The 20,120-nt window shown below is 38.6% G+C and overlaps 1 protein-coding gene across 10 annotated transcripts in view; it reads left to right on the forward strand.

Annotated features, from left to right (window-relative positions):
• Nucleotides 1–20,120, forward strand: part of CABIN1 (calcineurin binding protein 1) — a 124,561-nt gene that overhangs the window by 99,193 nt on the left and 5,248 nt on the right. For 9 of the 10 annotated variants that reach the window (XM_030024446.2, XM_041125736.1, XM_030024447.2 and 6 more), the window contains one exon: nucleotides 9,419–9,710. In XM_030024446.2, coding sequence (XP_029880306.1) covers nucleotides 9,419–9,710 — 292 coding nt within the window. Of the gene's footprint in view, nucleotides 1–9,418; nucleotides 9,711–19,723; nucleotides 19,928–20,120 lie in introns of all 10 variants that reach the window. The other variant, XR_005933134.1, reaches the window with a different exon arrangement.

The following is a 20,120-nucleotide window of genomic DNA, read 5'->3' on the forward strand; positions in this document are numbered from 1 at the left end:
TCGAAGAGGCTACCAAAGAGAGACTTGTGAGCTTGAAGAAGCTGCTAGTACATACAATATAAATTAATCCATGTATACTACCATATTGGAGGGTGGGGGGGAGATCTTAACTTTATGAATAACTTGTACTGTGTTTGTATTTGGCTAGGTTCAGTGTTACTTTAAGAAGTATTTACTGTTAAACCATAATGGTGAAGTAAAACCTGAGCTTTTAACACTATCTAATATGAAAGTGAAAGGGGGGGAAGACTAAAACGTACGCAGGGTTTTTTTGTGTTTAATAAAAAGGAAAATACTTTATGGCGTGTGGGAGCAGAGTAGCGTGGACGAGATTCCAGTAATTGATATAAAAATGTATTCAGTGTAAGTTGCTGGGAGATATCTTTTGGTATTCCAAAATAATAATTTTTAAAAGTGATGTATTCATCAATTTCAGCACACTTTTGTTCAAAATCTAAAGAGTAGTGATGCAACATTCTTAAACTCTGATATTAATGCTGCTGTTTATCTTTCTTACCGTATCCTCAGAGAAGAGGACAAGGGCAATATTGTCTGATCAGTTTACAGTGTTACAGAAGATTGCCCAGTGAAGACTTTGAAAATAAATATCGTTTTATCTGTTACAACAGCATAATCATCAGCCCTTCAGAGAATTTTGTTTTGCTGCTTGTTGCATATTTAAGTGCTCTTGTTGGAAGTCGCTGAGTTGATCATATGACTAAACTAATATATGCTGAGGATTTAACAAAATATCTTCCCAAATATTCACATTTTCTAGTATCGCCTATTGACCCTTTAGCCTGTTGAACTGTTTTTAAAAACAAGAGGCCAAAGTTCCGGAGACTACTTAAATTTAGTTCAGACTATGGCAGCTTCCAAAAAAGGGTGTATGACCATCAGTAATGACCCATCAGGAGTGGGGTTGTGACTTAAAGATATGTAATAGCTTATGCTAGTATTTAAAGTCATGGAGTGAGTGGTCCTGCAATTGGAAAAGGTGGGAGAGCGGTAATTGAGGGAAGAAAGTAAGTAGTTCTGGTTGAATGTATGACTTGTGATGGTGTTGGAGTTTTCTGAACTTTTTTGTTGTTTAAAGTAGTACCTCTGGAAGACATGATAGTGAGTCATAGTATAAGAACATAGCATAGTTAAATCAGCACTTTAAAGTGAGAACTGCTGCTAGAAGTAAGCCTGCTTCCTTGGTGGCTGCTCTTTCCTCTGCCGTGGTATATGTTCCTCTCTGCTGGCACAGGCATTTTTATGGCCGTGCAGCACACAGGAGTGGAGAACAGGTGTGGATGAAAGTTATTCCTCCTCTTCTTGTCCTTTTCTGTTTAAGTTCTTCAGTGTGAGCAAGATTTTTGATACACACGCATCAAATGGGCTGAAATTGCTATGCAGTAGTGGTCACTGTGTCATTAGTAGTTAAATTACTAAAGTTACACTAGAGATTAATTCACTTTGTGGTCAAGCAGCATTTTGAAGTGTGCTTGTTCTTTTCTTTGATTTTTCTCAGTCTAAGAATGTTATCAAAAAGATAATCAGAGATCCTGAAAGCAGTCGGCTATTGCTCCGAGTTATAAGATATATTTTTAGTCTTGCCAACTATGATTTTCATGCGAAATTAATGGTCCCTGGAAATGGAATACCAAGGAGGCCTTGTTGAGGGACAATGAAAGATTTAGAGGCAGACTAGTTTGACCTTGATGTAGCATTACACTTAAATGTGTGTTCCTGAGGACCAAGGAGAGGATGTGCTGGCAGAAAGCAGTTGTGAGGCTTCTAGATAATGAGAGAATTTCTAATAAGCCTTTCCACTGACTGCTTAAAATTGGTCATATTAAATTCTTCATTTTATATAGAATGATGATGTCTGTGATACTGTTAAGGACGTGTCGACATGGGAAAGTTATTGCAGCACAAGCTAGGATGAAACTTCATAGTGCACAGAATATTCTATTAATGCGTGTTGAGATACTTCAGTCTAAGAACATATCTGTCTTCTTTTTTTCTTGACTTGCAATTTGAAAAGGTATTTTTATTACTGTGGACTTAATATTGAATGCCTTAATACTAAAATTACAGCTTTCACTACTGTTTAAATTGTCACAACAGGTAGCCTAAAGAGGACAGGTAAAACTTTGTGGTTGTGTGTTAGGATATACTGTATATCGCCAATCCTGAGAACTGAATTTATATAAAACAAATAGCTTAAAACATTGCAGACATCAACATTGCACACAGGGCTGGATTTAACATCTCTAAAAATACAAGAATGTTCAAAGGCAAAGTTCCAAAATGCCACTAAGTCTCTAGTCCTGTGTTGTGACCCTTGAGAATATGGGACTGTATGTAGAAAGTCCTAGTAATGGGTAGCGTTGTAGCAGCTGAAATTTCTATTGGCTTCTCACAGTATAGTATATCATCTAAATGTCACGAGAAGGGACTATTTCAACATTACTGAGTTATTTAAGACTCACTGCTGCCTTAGCCAAAAAATTCTTGCTCTGGGACCAGCTCCATCCCTGAAGAGAGAGGGAGAGAAAAGAAAATTTCAGCCACCCTTTCCTGCTCCAGCTGCCAAACCTCGAGCTCTCCCTGCACCATTCTGGCTGATCAAATCCTCCCTTTCTCCCTTAGCTTCACTTGCCTCTTCCAAAGTAACACATCCATGACCACCTTCTCCCACTGTCTGGTGCCAAGCTCCCAGTGCTCTCATTGTTTCCCTTTCTAAACCTGCAGTCAAAACTCTTCAGCAGCTTTCAGTGTCAGATCTAATTAAACATGATGCTTCCTGAAGAAGCTGCCACTAGAATCAAAACAAATAAATTTTATTATAAACACAAAGGCACAATCAGGTTATGCAAATCAGCCGTGCCTTTCAGGCTCCTGGCGGGCTGCCAACGTGATCCCTGGTTTTATAAAGTTTTGCTGCTTCTGTAATACAAAAGCAGTATTTGTTGAGGAAAGGCACTGTTTTAGTGCTGCTGTTACTGCCCTACTCTAGTTCCAAAACAACTAACTGAGGTCTTGTTTTCTCCTTTCACCGGTGTTTAACTCTTCCCAGTGCTGGCAATGGGTAATCTTAAACTGCAGCCTAGTACTGAAGAATTTTAGGGGATCATAGGTGATGGGCTTGCTGGGGGGGGGGCTGCAGCTGGAACCGCGCACAACCTCAGAAGCGCTCAGATTGACTCTGCAGCATCAGTGTAGTGGTGTTACAATCTCTGTGTTGGACCTTACAGTGAATGTGACGTTTTATTTGGAATGGAAAAAACTGTCTTCTGTGAGTGAAGCTAGAGGGCACTTCAGGGGATTTTTCCCCTTCTGCTGTGGAATGCAGTCAGCACTGCAGTGACATGGTCTTTCAGGCTTTTTTCTTCAAGGAGAAAACTTGTGAGCGACTTGTTTGAACTGCCTTGAATGTCTAGAGCATTTTCTTCTCAAATTCTCACTTTAAAAAAAAAAACAACCACAAAACAACAAACCACCAAGCTGTTCTCTTCAAGAAACAGCTAAAAGCCTTCTATAAAGGCACTTTGCTGGGGATGGGAGGAGATAAGTAAAATATTAAATAATTAGAAAATAATCATCTCTAGTTCTGCCTCGTGTTTTCCCCCCCTTTTTGTTCCACCCACATGCTGCTAATTTTCATCTTTTCTTCCTGCACATCAAGACGTCAGAGACTGCTTACAGAAAAAGTTGTTTTTCCTGAGTTGTCTGTATGCTTTATTAATGCAGCAAAGATGACAAGAAAGGAGGGGGAAGGAGGAGGTGCGGATAGGGGGGACAAAAGGACGAGCTCTTTCATGGTCTCACTCCTACCAAAGGGTGACCATTTTCTTCACTGTTGCATTTGCCAGTTGCCATGGCATCCCCCTCTCACTCTATCCTGGAGGTGTATTCTTGATATAATTAACAGCTCTCCTCCTTCTGTCTCCTGCAGAAAGCAATCATTAAGTGAACATGAAGGAAAGAAAAGTCACTTTTTATCTTTTACTTTGTCTATCAGTGTTTTTCATCCTACTACCTTATCTCTGTTGGTCCAATAATGATGTTTTTGTGTATGGAAGCATTGCTGGAATATGGCTGCTTGTGTAGAGCAGGACATTAAGCCCCTGCATGCATTTGTGTAAATGGAGGATTTTGTTAGGCTAGAGTGCAGTTCAGTCATATGTATGTAAACCTTCATTATTTTCTGTATATAAAACTGTAATCTTGGGAAATAAAACTGTAATCTTAGGAAATATAAGGTTCTTTAGAATCTGGATCGTGAATATTGCTGCTATTTCTAGTGTACCTTGAAGAAAACTTCCAAAGGACATTTCTTTCAAATATTGCTGCAGAGCGATTGAGAAAAAAATATGAATAGGCATAGTTTAATTAAAACACAATGTTGAACAGAAGTTGGAGTGGTAATTGTGGAACGTGGCCAGCATATTGTTTAGCCAGTTTGTATGACAGCTTCCAGGCTTTGTGGTGATGCGCTGGTATTCTTTTAAAAAGATGCACCTTTTTGTTAGGTGGATTCTGACTTCAGTCCCATTAGGGTGCTAAACTCAGACATGGGAATAATAAAAAAAAAAAAAAAAAAAATCAAACCAAGAAAATGTTACGTAACAGTTGCAGTGCCAGCATCTTTCATTAGGAAACTTCTGTTGGGAAGACTGTCACTTTCCCGTTCTATGGAACATTTGATCGTTACTTTTTCCCACAGGCCCGGAGGAGTGAACCATTCCAGAAGTAGTATCAGTAAGGTTCCCGTAGGATTTCTTTGTTTATCAAAATGTGTTTTGAAAACAACAATAAGTATGGTAAAAAATAAACCGTTGGTCAGGTTGTCTGGTTTATGACTTTGCAGCTAGTCTAGGAAGTAAAATTTTTGTCATGTTTTATCTTAATGCTCAATTTCTTTTTGCCGCTGCTGTTGTCTCACTACTGAAGTGCCTCACTGGGAAACTATAGGGAGCTGTTTTTTCCACTAACATCCCTGAAAAAATTCCGCACTTTTGCTGCTACTTTTCTCTGTGGAAGGCTGTCCCAGTGCTGGCTTTCCTGCATTTTCTTTACTTTGTTTTTGCATCAGCTTTCAACATGGGAAGGGTTTGTCCATAATCTCTGTGAAGCTGAATGAACTCTCCGAGAAGAGGCATATGCTGAAATATTCAAGGTTTTAACAAATAAGGAGACTTATTTTGTCACCTGTATAAGTCAGAAATAGTCACAGTTCACACAAACATGCATGCTCGTTATTCATTTAGATTTCAGCTTTATACAGACTTCATAACAAAGAACGTTTTTGCTAAGTATTTTAAAGAAAAGCAAATAAGATAGGGGATACTTATGGAAGTAATGGATTATTATTTTCACCGTCTATGACGTCTTTTGGATATTAATAAGCCTTAAATGTTTCTTGCATCCACTTTGATAGTATAGTAGTCAAGACAAAAGTAGTACTGCATGCTCTTCAGTACCTCATCTTGTTTTTAAAAATCCAGAGGGAAGTCTGATCTTGACAAGATGAACCTGCGATTACAATGAAAGATAGGAAGAAGACAGATAAAAGAGTTTTATTCTTATTTCAGTTATATGCACTTCTTCTGTAAGTAGCATCCTCATCAATGTAACAAAAGATTCCTTTCCTCTTGGTGACTAAAGCCACTTCGTAATAAAGCTACTGTATTTCAAATGCAGTGGTGGTAACAGACGCTCAGCACAGTGAGGTGGATTGGAGAGGGGGAAGGAGAATTTCTGTAGTTTTTACTTAGTGCCACAACAAAGTAAAAACTAAAAAAAAATCTAATGAGAAACCACATAAAACACTGGTAAAGGATTGTCACCATTCCTCAGTTTCCTACTGTATGTTTGTGGAAAATAATCTTTATTATGCTTTAGTGCTGGTATAGCAGTAGAACTAGATGAACATAAAGTGCTTCTGGGAAATCCAAGACTTCCTGTAATGAGTTTTTCTGGGTTTATTTCTCAGATGCAGTGTTACAAAGTCTTGTGTTTTCCTGGAGGCAGTCACCTGCAGGATGATGAAATGTGGCCCCATATGTCTTGAATAGTATAGTTAGTGACATTGCCCTGACCTGGGTTTTGTGAGTAGCATCACTTAGTGATCAGAGGCACTGGAAGTCTTGCCCCTATACTAAATTCAAAATCTCTTAAAAGAAAGGAACATGTGCCTCACTGTGGCACTTGTCTTAGCTTTCTGCTTACAGCTCTTGGGTGGTCTTCAGTTTCAGGGTCCAGTAAAAACATACGAAGCAGGTTTCAATCCCTTTTCTTAGGGCCATGCGAGTTGCAGAATACACAGTAGCCAAGGGTGTGTTTAACACTTTGACTCTTATTTTAAAGATCACTTTCTCTTCCTTTTTCTTCCACCCCCAGCCCCTCTTCTGAGAGAAGAAAGTCATTGAGCAGGTGTTTTTTTTTTTCTCCTCTCAAGGGCTCTGTTTCATTGGGTTGAAAAGAACTTGTCTATTTACAGAAGCCTTAGACAACTCTTCACCAGGTCACATCTGGAAGATTCCTTTTAGAGCCATAAATCTTTGGTTGCCATTCTTTGGTATAAGGCTGCACTTTTTGATTGCACATTAGAATTTTTAGTCATGATTTTACTGAGACAGAAACATCATGTTAGTTTCAGCTTTATTCTTTTGTGCAAATAAAATGTTACTCTCTTTATGAGGCAGGTTGATTCTCTGCAAAAAAAAAATTATTCTGCCCAAACCACATCTTCACCTGGAGGAACCAATTCAAAATAAAAACTGATGTATATTTCTTGTCCCTGATACGTCGTCTTCATTTTGAGAGAAATAAGATATGAATTTGGTTCTGTCTACATACACCAATAAGGGTTGTTTCAGTCTCAACCTTTTCTATGTGCTGGATCATCTACAACTTACAAGATGGCCTTTTCGATGTTTGTCACTGCCTCCATTGCCTCATTAAATGCGTGTTGGCCTGCCACTGGGATTCTACCTGACAGCCAGTTCCAGTGGCATTCCTCAGACTTACACCAGGGCATCATCCTTTCTGATGCCTTGGATGATGGGTTGGAGTGAACCCTTAGTGCGTTTGAGTGACACCAGTATGCTGGAGAGCAGGGCTACCTACCGTTCAAAGGAACTTCAGTAGACTGGAGGGTTGCATTGACAGGAGCTACCTGGAGGTTCAACAAAGAGAAACTCAAAGTCCTGCACCTGGGCCAGAATGACCCCTGTGCAACATAACTGGCTGGAGAACAGCTCTCCCAAAAAGGATATGGAGCCCTGGACAAGAGGTTGAACACAGGTCAACGGTGTGCCCTTATGGCAATGAAGTCAGAGCGAGCTGGCTTGCTTCATCCTGGAGAAGAGAAGACTAATGGAGGGTGGGGGTATGGAATTGCTATCTTCACCAGAGAGGAAGAAAACAGATGAGAGGCACTATTTAAAGTTGCAACAAGAGAAATCTGGATGAAGTGATAGGAAAAAATATTCACTGTGAAGGTGGTAAAGCACTAGAACAGGGGCCCAGAGGAGTTGCGGAATCTCCATCCTTGGCGGTATTTGGAACTGGGCTGGACATGAGCCCTCAGTAAGCTGATCTAACTTTGAAGTCAGCTCTGCTTTGAGCACAAAGTTGGACTAGAGACCTCCAAAGGTCCGTTCCAGCAGGAATTACTCTGTGACGTTGTGCCCCTTCTCTCACTAATCATTTTTCTTCTGTGTACTATCCAAATATTGCTGAGCTCCTTTCCAAATGTCCTCTTTCTGTCTCTGGAAATAGCTGTGCATTTTTATAGAATTATAGTCTGAGATGCAGATATATTTTTAACAAATATGTACCTAACTAGTAGTACCTTCGTGTATTTCTGCTGAGAAAATTTTGGATACAATACAAGCACAGAAACGTCAGATTCTACATAATGTATTATGTAAGTTAATGAAGTGCATGGGTGTGAAGGGTTTTCCCTCTAAATCACGGCTGAAAACATTTCCTCTAGTGATCTCACTTCTGGCTTAAAGCTTGCTTCTGCAGCTTAATTTCCCTCAGGTTTGTGTGATCCCATTTGTGTGTCTTGAGACCTTTAGTTCTGGAACTGATGCTTTAAACGTCAGAAGCTTGTTGCTTTCAGAGGCAGAATAGACCTTTTTTGATCCAATATGGTAATTGTTGTGACTATAGCTGCTATATTTTATCTTTTGTGTGCAGATGGAATCTGGCAGGTTTTAATCGTATGCTTTTTAGAGGTTGATTAATCAAGTTCAGGAACTTCAAAAATACATTCCACCAATTATTAAAAAAAAAAAAAAAAAAAAGTACTTGTGTGCTTTCTACCTCTGAATTTTAAGCGTGTATTTTCTGCAGCTGAAATTTACTCTGTTCTCTCAGTGAAATTCTGCTGACTCTTCTGGCATTGTAATAAATCTTTGGTCATCTAGGACATTAGGGCCCAATTTGATTTTGACACCAGAACTCCGTATTTCTATTTCAAACACTCATACTCTTATCACCGTGTTTAAAATGATTTTTTCTTCGAGGCAGAGGTATGAGACAGACAATTAAACAATTGAGGATTCCATTCAACCGTATCTTTTACGGTCCAGTAAGTCTCCATTAAATGAAGACTGTAAAGAGCATGACAGGCAAGAATACTTTATTTGGTTGCTGATAAAAATTACAGGGAAGATACTTGTTTTATGGGTACTTTTGTTCCCTTCTTTGGTAAATTTATGTCACCCTTCTACCTTCTCTCAATATAATCAGTGACACTGCATTGAATTCTTAGCTCTGGCTTTGGAGAAGAGCATTGCTCTTGGTGCCACTGCAAAGGCATCAAATCTTCCAGAGCATTGTTCCAAGTTGGACACCAATGTTACTCAGTTCTGCAGTCACTAGGAATTTATGATTAGGGGTTAGGCTGATCACTTATTTTGCAAGAAATACGTTTTTCTGCCTTCTCCTGTTTTTTCTCACATCGTTCATTAAGAATAATTTCTTTTAAGAATTTGCAAATTCTCTTAAAGCGCTGCAGGTCTGTTTGTTCAGGTCAAGGGTTTGTCAACATATTTTTAAATGAAAGAAATGTGTTTCTGTTCATAGGAGTTTGTAATTCATGCTTAATAACAGAGTTCAGGAAAGTATATTATGTTGTGAGGGATTTATCAAATAAAGCATTGTAAATGTGAATGTGAATAAATGACCAAGTGTTAGTTTGATAAATAGACCATAAAGAACAGAAAAATAATCCGTAAAGGAGAAAGATTTCTTTATAATAGTGACTGATTTTATATTCACTTTAGCGAGAGTGTTTTCTGTCTACAAAAAGTTGTACTGCTTGCAGTTGTCACTGAAGCAGGTAGCATATGCAGAATTACTGGCACATATTTTCTCACTGTCTCTGCCTGCCCTTTTTTGTTTTCTCTAGTCCACAGGAGAAACACCCACAACCCCAAAGCATACAAAGGACAACAGAGAGAGCTTCTTCCCAGTAACGCCAGCCACACTGCATCCTACCCCAGTGAATCCAGACACTGTGACTCCTGAAAATCTCCTGAGACTGAATGATTTGCATTCCAAATCCAAACCAGCCTCTTCGTCTTCATCCTCCTCCTCCTCAGCATCTTCAGTACCTCCATCCCAAGAGTCACACAGGGACACTGAGCATCTCCGGAGTCAAAATGTAGAGACTGCTCCCAGCATGAGTGATCTCACACGTGGTAAGTCTCAGGGAGATGACAATGGTTTGGCCCTCTCTAATCGGTTTGCTGCGGCCACATGGTGAGTCAGTGCCTGAGTTCTGCTTCTGTCCCATATTATGATCACTAGACCACATTCAAAAGGCTACACAGAGATTTTGTCTTGGTCCTGAATTGGGCACATCTACACAATTAATACATATTTTAATTACTAGGGTAGATTAAAAGAGTGACCACTTGTCTATGTAACTTGCATGTGAAATCATGGAATAGCAGCCTAAAAATAGTCATATGTTTTAAATAGAGAATTTAAGTCTAGTAGCATAACCTTCCCCCCCTCCCCAGTTGTTTTATTTTCTTCAAAGAGGTGAGGATCTAGTTCTTTAAAATACCTTAAATCTTTAAAAAAGTTAGAAATTATTGCAATTGAAATAAACTGGTGGACAGCCTACATCTGACTTACAAGTGCCTGATTAACATAATTAGATGCATAGCTATCACTGCCCTGTATATGTGTGTGGAGACACATAACACCATGAAAATTCCAAGCTTCTACAAGGTTCATAAAGTTAGTGTATTATCACTGTTACTTTTCACATTTGAGAAAAGAAGCATCTGGCAGGACTGGAATGTTGGAAATACATTATTTATAGCCCTAGTATGTTTATGTGCAAGGTTAGAGTACAGAAAAGGATTGAAGAAACACAAACACAACAAATGTTATTTATTCTATAGCACGATCGTGTGATTTTAGGACTGTGTTATGTACTTGGTCCTATACAGTTTGTCTAGATGAGGAAAGAATTAAATGAGAATGCTGGTTTTGTTTTTTTTTTTTTTTTTACTGCTGTCTCTGTCTTTACTGCTGTCATGGCAGGTTGGCTTGTTAGCAGTAGTCAAAATCACTGTGCAGGGCAGTACTGCTCCACTTTGGGGAATGAAGTAAGATTAGACCCTATTTCAGACTTGCCTCGGATGCCCAAAAGAGATGGTTGTGCTTATTTGTGGGATACTGCGCATGTTAAGGTGGCAGAGCACCTGTCATAGCCTGTACTTTCTTGCAACCTTAGCAAGAACACTTTCTGAAAAAGCGTCTGCTGCTGCTTGTGCTCACTGCATCTGTTCACAAGCTTGGGCTCTAACACGCTCACAAAATGTCATAGACAAATTCACAGGAGCCCAGGTAAAGTTATGAATGAACCATATACATAACAGGTATTGTGGAAAGTGACGGGTGAGGATACAGTGGAAATAGTGCCCAGATTTGTGAGACTTAATCGTGCATAATATTAATTAATAATGAATAGACTCTGATCTAGTCTGGACATTTTGTTAATCTGTTATTGTGATGTTCTGAAATTTTTATCTTTATACTTCTGTTATTTAATTTCTTTCCATATGTAATCATCCTTGGCATCCGAATGCACATAATCTTCTGAATTTGTCAGCAATGAAGAGCAAATCAGGGAGAAATCAGTTTTCCCAATTTGCTAATCTCTGAGTACAGGACAAAACTGAAATTTAACGTCCAATATTAGCAGTTGCATTATAATCATCTAATTTTCCTTTTTCACAAATCCAGGAAGAGATTGTCTTGGGAGGGGAAGAAAGGAAAGGGGAGTGATAAGGAAGAAATGGCTTAGTCAATGTGTAAATGACGTTTGTTATTGTCCTTATGAAGCTAAGGAATGGAGTTGCATGGTGTCATAAGATATCTTGGCAGGCTTGTTCAACAGGGAGTAATTCGGGTTTGTGCCTAGACAACAGGGGAGAAAAAAAAATGAATCCTCTGTAAAGTTGCTGTACGCTTACTAAGGAGACTGGTAGGAATGACAATGCAGATAAGAACCCATACATGCTTTTGGTTTTCAAACAAAACTCACAAGCATTTCTGATGTGCTTTCCTCTCTGCAGTTTCGCAGGCCACATTGCAGTGACTGGAACATTTATTTTAATCTTTTGACTTCCTAGGCTTTGTTAGGGTTGTAAAGTTACATATTGTTCTTCTTTTGTGCTTTCTATACATCATCTTGGTTGAGGGAGATGGAAGGGTTAGCTGCCAGAATTATACCCCTGAAACAGTGTCTGAAGATCGAGAGGCTCTCTCTGCAGAGCTCTTATTCCAGTGCTGAATGCATGCATTGTATCTGGCTTTCTGGCTCTCAGACTTACCTGACAGGTCATTTCTCTAGCTGAGACACACACCAATTACTGCTGTGTCCTTTCTTTTGCTTTTCTTTTTAATTCTCCTATCTCTGCATCTACCTCCTCTAAAATAATTGTTACAACCGTTTTTCATCTGCCTTCCATTAGCTCTGTTTCTGTAAAAACTCCTCCCATTTTTAGAGTAATCTGTTTTCATCTTTTTTCTTTCTTGTCACCTCCTGTACCTATCTGTTCATGTGAAAGTATTCCACATCAGAGAGTATTAGCTGCTATTGTTTTCTGTGACTTCACCCAGAAAAAGGAATGGCTTTCCAAGCAGTGTTGATGCTATGCCACTCATTTCTTTTGTAAATATTTTAGTGAGATTTTGTCTAGTACATGACTAACTGGTACAGAATACAGCGTGATGAAGTCCAGCAGCAAAGTGATGATAGTGGTAGTTTCAGCACAGGAGCTTCCTACATTTAGGCATAAATGTACATGGGACTATTGGCCTTTGTGGCTCAGCCTATAATTTTCTGTGGGGAAACTAAAATAGGACAATTAAGATAAACCCTCTGCAGCCTGTCACGCTGTTCCAGTATTATACTGTTCTAAATTGCTGAAAAACCTTGACATTTTCTTCTTCTTCATTATCCTTATTCTAATAATGATTCTTGTAAGGAGTGAACAGGAAAACATTCACATCTGAGTTTTAATACCAAAAGAAGGTTTTTATACTTGGAATTATTTAAAGTTATGTGTTTTGCTTAAAGCTAGCTATTTACCAAATTGGAATATAATATCAGAGTAGAGGAGTAACACTTCCCCACACACGCATTAAATTTTTGTCCATTTAAGGCCTGAGCACTTCAATATAAAACCAGAGTCATGATATAGCTGTCCAAACTTAGAAATTGAGAGCTAAGGAAGACAATTCTTTCTGTATTGTGCAGGGAAGTTGCACTCAATAAGCCACATGAATATCCTGCTATGATTTCAGATGTTTGTTGTCTAGGCATAACAGGGCAAGTAGAGGTGTCAATGTATGTCAACCTGTAGAACTTTTAGAAGCACAAGAAATAAATGGGAGTGAGGACAGTTGTGCGAAAGGGTAAGTAGCACTATTGCAATAGTGAGCAATGAAGTTAAATTGTTTATGTGTGTGTAGGCAGCAGCAGACTCCCTAAAAGACGGATGGATGCTCAAAATAAAGAGGGGTTTGAAGTGGTAAGTCCTAAGAATTCGGTAATGATGTTGTAATATGGTGGTTCATCCTGTAGGCTTTTAACTGGGCATCAGAGTCATAAGAGTACTTTTAGGTGTAAAGAGCATCTTTTCCAAGAAGTCTGTGGCTTAGTTTATTTTAACAACTGATACATGACCTTAGGTTGATACTGAGTTCTCAGAAGACTGAGGCAATTTACGTGAGGGAGAGAGAAATACTGCAAAGAATGTCAACTCTATAATTTTGCATTCGTAGCATCTGTCTTCGTATTAGAACAGTGCATGCCACAAGCGTTCACCTTGATTCCTTATGGTTTCTAGATATCCAGACATCACTGGACATTCACAATATCTGTTTCTATCTGAGTGAAATAATGGAGATTGTAGGTTGTCATCTTAAGTTGAGTTTAGCCACATACTGATCTCGGTGTCTTCTGAGTTTGCTTGTCCTAAATTTCTAAAGACAAAACACGGATTTTAAGAGCCTGTAATTCAATGCACAGAAAACCTTCTGCTTACACAAAATGCCTGAAGTGTTTGGCCCTGTTGGCCATACCTTATTTTAACTATGGATTTCAATTCAGACTTTCAGGTATACTTCTTAAATGATTGGAAGTAGTAACATTCAATTGCAATCAGTGTCTTACCTTGTTTTTTTCTGCTGAATTCAAAATCGTGCTTTAGAGCACAGAGTTGTTCTCAACAGATGGCTCAAAAAAAGCTGAAACACAGAAAAGGTTAGGCTGGCCAAGGACCTGTGGCTTCATGTGAACCTTCTTCATATTGTAGTTACCTGGCATGAGGATCCTCTCTTAAATGCACATGTTCTTCTACTCCGTTTTCTTGTGTCACTTGTATGCAACTTCCTTTCGTTACTTTCTCCTTTGTTTCCTACGTTGACTTATCCTGGGTTTTGGCAGCTGTCTTCCTCAGTTCCCAAGGCTGAATTCCTCCAAGGCTTTAAAAACTCTTCGTTAAATACTTGTAAGCCCATGTCTTTTGTACCATCCTAGGGTAGAAGCTCCTATTCTGTTCACCTGTTAGTGACTGCAAAGTCACTAATAAAAATCAACCAGGCTGCCTTCAGCTAGCTCTGCATTTGCTCTCTCTGATCTCTTGCTGCTTCAGCCTCCTTGGCATTGGTATTCTCACTTCCCCTTGTCTGATCCTTGCTTTTCATGAAGCTTTTTCTTTTTCACAATGGGTGCACTCTGAAAACAGCTTCACTGCTGAATGTCAGCAGGAGGTTTCCTGTTTGTGAATGACTCTTAATTCCTCTTTGCCTGGTGCCTAGACAGTACCAGTCAGTCATGTCTTTTCCTCTTCCCTTTGGAAGTACACTGGTTTGCTTTGCTATCGCAACAGATGCATTCTGGAAGATTTTTTGAGTACACTTAATGCCTATTTCTGATCTTCAGTTTTTTTAATTTTTACTTATTCGATCCAATGCTGTGCAGAAAATCCTTTGAAATTAAAACTGTCGTTGTTTTTATGTACCCGTGTTGGATCAGTAAGAACAAATAGGACAGGAGTGGCAGCTTCCCAGCTGTGGCCCGTGAGGTGATGGTATGTAGCCAGGGGCTTGGTGCGGTCTGGGCAGGTTTGTGGTCCAAGAGGCTTTGTAACCCCTGCACCCTTAGATCCCCCCTGAAAATCCTGGGGAGTCACTGATCTATGGATATGTTACACTAATGGAACACATTTTCTGGAGACCTTTTGTAAAAGAACATGGTAATGATACTATATTGTTACAATATGTTTCAGTTTCACTGGTTTTAGATTACTGCCAGCAGCATAAAATTTACATATATTCCTGCACAAATGAAGACTGGAGAGAGATCTAGTTGTGAGCCTACTGCACAGGTATTACATTACTTACAAACTTCTTAGAAAATTGTGGGGTGTCATTATATTCTTTTAAGAGATTTCTCTAACAGCTGCTTTTGCTAATTTGCATTGTGCTTAGCTGGCTGTCAGGCCAAAGAAGGATGAAATACAGAGAAGGAAAGGCTTTACGGCTTTCATTAGATAACAAGTACATAAAATTCAGAAGCAGTAGACCGCAAATGAGTGACTGTTACTATCCACAGGTACTACTATGATGCCCTCCAAATGATGCATGCTTGCTGAGTCAGATATTAAAACGCAAATATCAATTAGCTGTATTTTTATAATGCCATTTGAAAGCTCATATAGTTGAATATCAAACTGTTGTCTTTTTGATCTACGCCCATACATTTTTTTTAATTGAAGTTTTGTTTTGTTCTGTTTTGTTTTGTTTTAAAAAGAGAGAGAGAAAGTTAGTATTGAACTTCAGGGCTTTTCTTTACCAACATGCATGCCAGCTTTCTGCACCTCTAGGAAACTTGGTAGTGGCAGGAAGTGTTTTTGGACATGGGAACTCCACTGTCTCTGCCATTAGACTGGGCCAGGGACTATTTCTAGGAAGCACTTTCAGAGCAGCCACCTGTTCTAAGTTTTAATCACATTAGTGTTGTGCTTGACAGCTGACCTCAACATTAGGAAGCATTTTGGGGTATGTCTCATATAATTGTACAGTAGACTCTCTGTTCAGGACCCTAGCGATAAATATAGCAGTATGCCGTGCTATTACAGTGCGAACTTCTGTTCACCAGACTGCTTGAATTTTTTGCATTTCGGGGGGCAATAGAACTTGTGTTCTGCAGCTTTTCGGCTCCAAAATTACCCTGACGCTTAATTTTTAACACATGGCTTTGTCAGCTTTGAATGTAATTTCCTGAATTTGGCATTTCAAGTCAAATACTTATTTCTACAGCTATGACTTAGTAGTGGTTTTTTAGAAATAAATTTCATGGCAGGGTATTTGGAATGAATTTAGAGAAAGAAAATGTGTAAGGAAAGGCTGCAGAGTATACCTACTGCATCCTCTGGTGAACCAAGGAGTCTCACTGCCTGCTGTGGTTAGTACCTCATGGCAGATACAGTTTGAGGGCTGATGCCCCCATTATTTCTGTAAGTCAGCATCCTTAACCAAACTGTGTTCAGCTGAACCAACCTGTGTTCCAGTGCAGTCTTTCCGTTGACTTAGTAGCACAGTATATGAGGAAACTCTGAGCTGCTTCAAATTCAAGCTTTCCATGGCCTTTGCAACTGCTGTATGGGGAAAAAAGCTGTATTAATTCCCAGCACACTGGAGGGTGAGGCAGATGGAATACAGAAAAGTAATTGTTTTCACATTAGCACTGTTGTTTGGAAATGTGGTAAGATACTTACTCCATTGTGCCAGGGAGTGAAGGATCAGACCCATTTCCATCACCATGAAAAAAAAAAAGTCTACCTTGTATGGTAAACGAGTAACAGTCAGTTCTGTGAACAATTGCATGTGCTGTGGGTGGCCATTAAAATACAAAATAAACCAGTTGTTACTGGGACTAGTAAAATAAGTATTTCCTAGTGTCTGTAGGCACACGGGATTCAGTCCTTACTCTTTTTGAAGTGGTTGGAAGGCAAGGTAGTACAGACTTGCTAAATCATAGTAATGTATTTTCAGGCGTTTTGTCTTGACACACAGAACTGCCGGGGAAGGTGTTTTGCAGAGGGATGAAGGCAAGTGGTGGAAGTGCTTTATTTAATCACTTGAGGCTGTTGTCTGTTCATTTCTCCAAGCATTTGCTTTTGAAATCATGTTAGTATGCTGTCCTGGAGTTCAAAGCTCAGCTCCTTCCTTTTTCCTATAATGAAACGATGTTTTGTGCATGCACTGGAAGTTGCTTGTATCCTTTAACATATCTGTGCTATAATACTTCAAACTGCTTCTGTCAGAAACTGGAAAACGTTTTTTTCCAGGTGCTAGTCACATTTTCTGGGCTTGTCTTTCAGTTGTCATGTAGTAGGCTTAGTGCATGACTAAAGGATTTTTTGAAATTCCACATAAAATGTTTTATAACACTGTAATGTTAATGTCTCTCATACCTGACAGCCTGATGAAATCAAATGATTAAGTGTACAGTGCAGTGCAGAGAAACCAGAGCAGCTGTTTACTGGTTACAGTACTACTGCTTTTAAACTTTCTCCACATCTGCAAATTGCCAAGTGAATATTTTTTACGGTGTTATTTTTGAGTTTATACACATCAGAATAGCAAAGTAAATTGTCTCAGTACAAAAACGGTTGCAGGAGTTGTATAATCTGTATGTTTATAGTGTGTGGATATATGTATATAGTGTATTCTCTGTATAAAGAGAGACCGAGAGCGAGAATATTAACTGTGATGAAGTCATGAACCCAGGCGCCCGCTATAGGCATCTGCAAACACTGGTTACCCTGGCAACAAGTGGAAAGAGGTTGGAGAGGAAAGCTGGAGTAGGTTGTTGCATTGAATTGTTTTCAGCTTGTTTCTTCCTCACTAAAGCAGGGAGATGTTGAAAGGTATGATGTCCCTCTTTCTATGTGTATACTATTTTATATGTATTTAGACAGTTGTTGGGAAAGGGAAGGCTAAAAAAAAATACTTGTAATTCAGCTCGATTGGAGATGAACTTTTCAATATAAATAATAATATGCATTGCAAATCTGTGTTTTTTTCTATGTGCTTAATTTTTGTGTGTTGTGTTGTGGGGTGAGTGTGCTAAATGGATCTCCAGAGTACAGTACCTGTCCCGTCTTCAGCCTGGAGAGAAGTGACTATTGCATATTATGTCTTCAGAAACTGATTTTATTTTAAACTGGGTTTGTAGAGCTAATGTTTGAGAACCTGCCAGGACAGTACAAGTACTGGGTATTACCAAAAGATTTGTTAACTGATATTAAAGCTGAGCTTCTGAACACCTTCAGAATGTGCTGTACTTACATTCTTGTGCTCTTGCACTTGTGCAGAATATTGTGGCTCGTGAGTTAGTGGAGTCTTTACCTCCCTGGGGAAAGTTTTTATTAGAAAAACTAGGACATCGTGTTCAGGGCTATAACAGCACCTTCCACAAGACAAATATCAAGATATTCTCTTCAGAAATCTGTTTTAGACAAATAATAGGAGATCCAACTGTGTGTTTCTTCTTGATTATCCTTCTCTCTTTTGCCCTTTTTGTCTGTAATGAAAAAAAGATGTAAACATCTGTGCACTATATTAAAGTATAAATAGTATAAATTATGATATATACACCTGAAACAAACAATTCTTGTCATTTTCAAGAATTCTTAAAAATATTATGTTTACTAACTTTATTTTCAACTTAGAAATAATGCCACTCAAGTGACTGTTTAAAAAAAAAAAAAAAAAAATTAAAAATTGCACAGTCCTAAAAGAATATACTGTATGACCCAGTCAGGGGATAGAATTCAGTCACTGTGTATTTAACACCTCTGACAGCAAGGGATTGATTAACAGACAGCGGTTCTTGATTTCTCATGTACTGAAAGACGCAGCCTAATGGAATATTAACAAGTGTTGTTTCCAGAAGTGCAGTGATAGAAATAACATGCTTAGTGTGCCAGACTCCTGCCCTTTCATTTCCATTCACTTCTACATGAAAAAGGGCTGACACATAATTTTATTCAAATTAAATCTAATTTTACTACACTATAAAACTGGATCTTCAAAACTTAACAAAAACAAATATGACATGGAAGATGGAGATGCATATGAGTATGCTGATTGCTCATAAAAGAACATAGACTGATACCAGTGTTTGTAGCATCTTCCTAGAAATGGGCTGCTCAAAAGAGCTTTTGTCAGTGGGGCATATTTTAGTTAAAATAAAGCACAGCAAATCATCTTAAGCAATGATATATCTTATAATTAAACAAGGATTGTAATCAGCATAAGAGGTAGAGTTTTGTCATTAAACAATAATGCAAATCAGAGCTCTTATTCTGAATGGTGAACTAATAAGTCCCTAATGTAATTTAGCAGATGAGTATATACAAAACTGTTCTCAGTTAGCAGTATAGTTGAGGTTGTAGGACTTGCAGTTTATTTGTATATAGTATTGTATCTGCTAAATTTATTAATGTTTTGTATTCTTGATTAGTAAGTGGGTAAGAAAGATTCTGTTAGTACTTACCCTAGATACTTAAGACTGTGATTCTGGAGTGTTGGAGTAAATTAAAAAGGAGTTGACTTCTTAGCTGTCTTGTAGGGTGATCTTCTGAAATGATCATTTTCATCTTGCTTTTCCTCAAATGTTGATGTAATGTTTCTTCCTATCTTTTGATCAAGTGTCTTGTAGCCATTTCAGTGTGGGAGTCTTCTGGGTTTAGACTACAGCTTATCGTCAGACGCTAGCAGTGTAATGGGATATGTGTATATTGGCTTCAGGCCACGTTAGGGCTGATTCTTCTTCATACAGTCTCTTGTACTTTGTCAGCATGTTGTTAAATCATACATGTATCTGGTATAAAGGGCAGGCAGATACACAAAATGATTCTTCAGCTATCCTCTGCTTCTTAAACAGGGAAACAAGGAATTATGATTTTCCTAGTCAAGATTCCTGTAGTTAAGTATTTCCTTCTGTGTTGTTTTTAAGCTGATTTGGTCTATTAATACAATACGTGTATAGATGCAAGTATTGTTTTCCTATTTCCAATGCTGTATTTTGAAGTATCCATAGAGAAATGTGCAAGAGAGTGCTGAGAATGAGAACTACATTCTTCTGCATTAGACCTTTCCATTTTGTGCTTGATAGTGAGTGGAACATCACAGAACAGAAGCTGCCTGTGATTTGTGCTGTAGTGCGTGACCTTTCCTTTTTGGGAACTATTGGAGAATTCTCTACAAGCAAACTCATTTATCCTAAGGCTTATATTGGCTATCAGCTACAAGTTTAGATGATGGGTTCTTTTCTTTACCAATGAAAATTAGTGGATGAAAGAACTTACAGCCTGCTTTGGTAAGCCTTTTTTTGTACAAATTATTCAAGAACCCTAGAAAATCTGATTCATTTAAAAAGTTGCATCTTTCAGACTGCATTGATCTGACTTTTACCAAGCTGTCAAGCTGTAATGTTGTCTTAAGCGTTTTCTGCAAGGGGAACTCTTGTACAGGAGAATATTACCATGGTAAATTCCAAGTTCTTATCTACA

This window comes from Aquila chrysaetos, chromosome 9 (assembly GCF_900496995.4).
Source record: "Aquila chrysaetos chrysaetos chromosome 9, bAquChr1.4, whole genome shotgun sequence".
NCBI classification, from domain to species: domain Eukaryota; kingdom Metazoa; phylum Chordata; class Aves; order Accipitriformes; family Accipitridae; genus Aquila; species Aquila chrysaetos.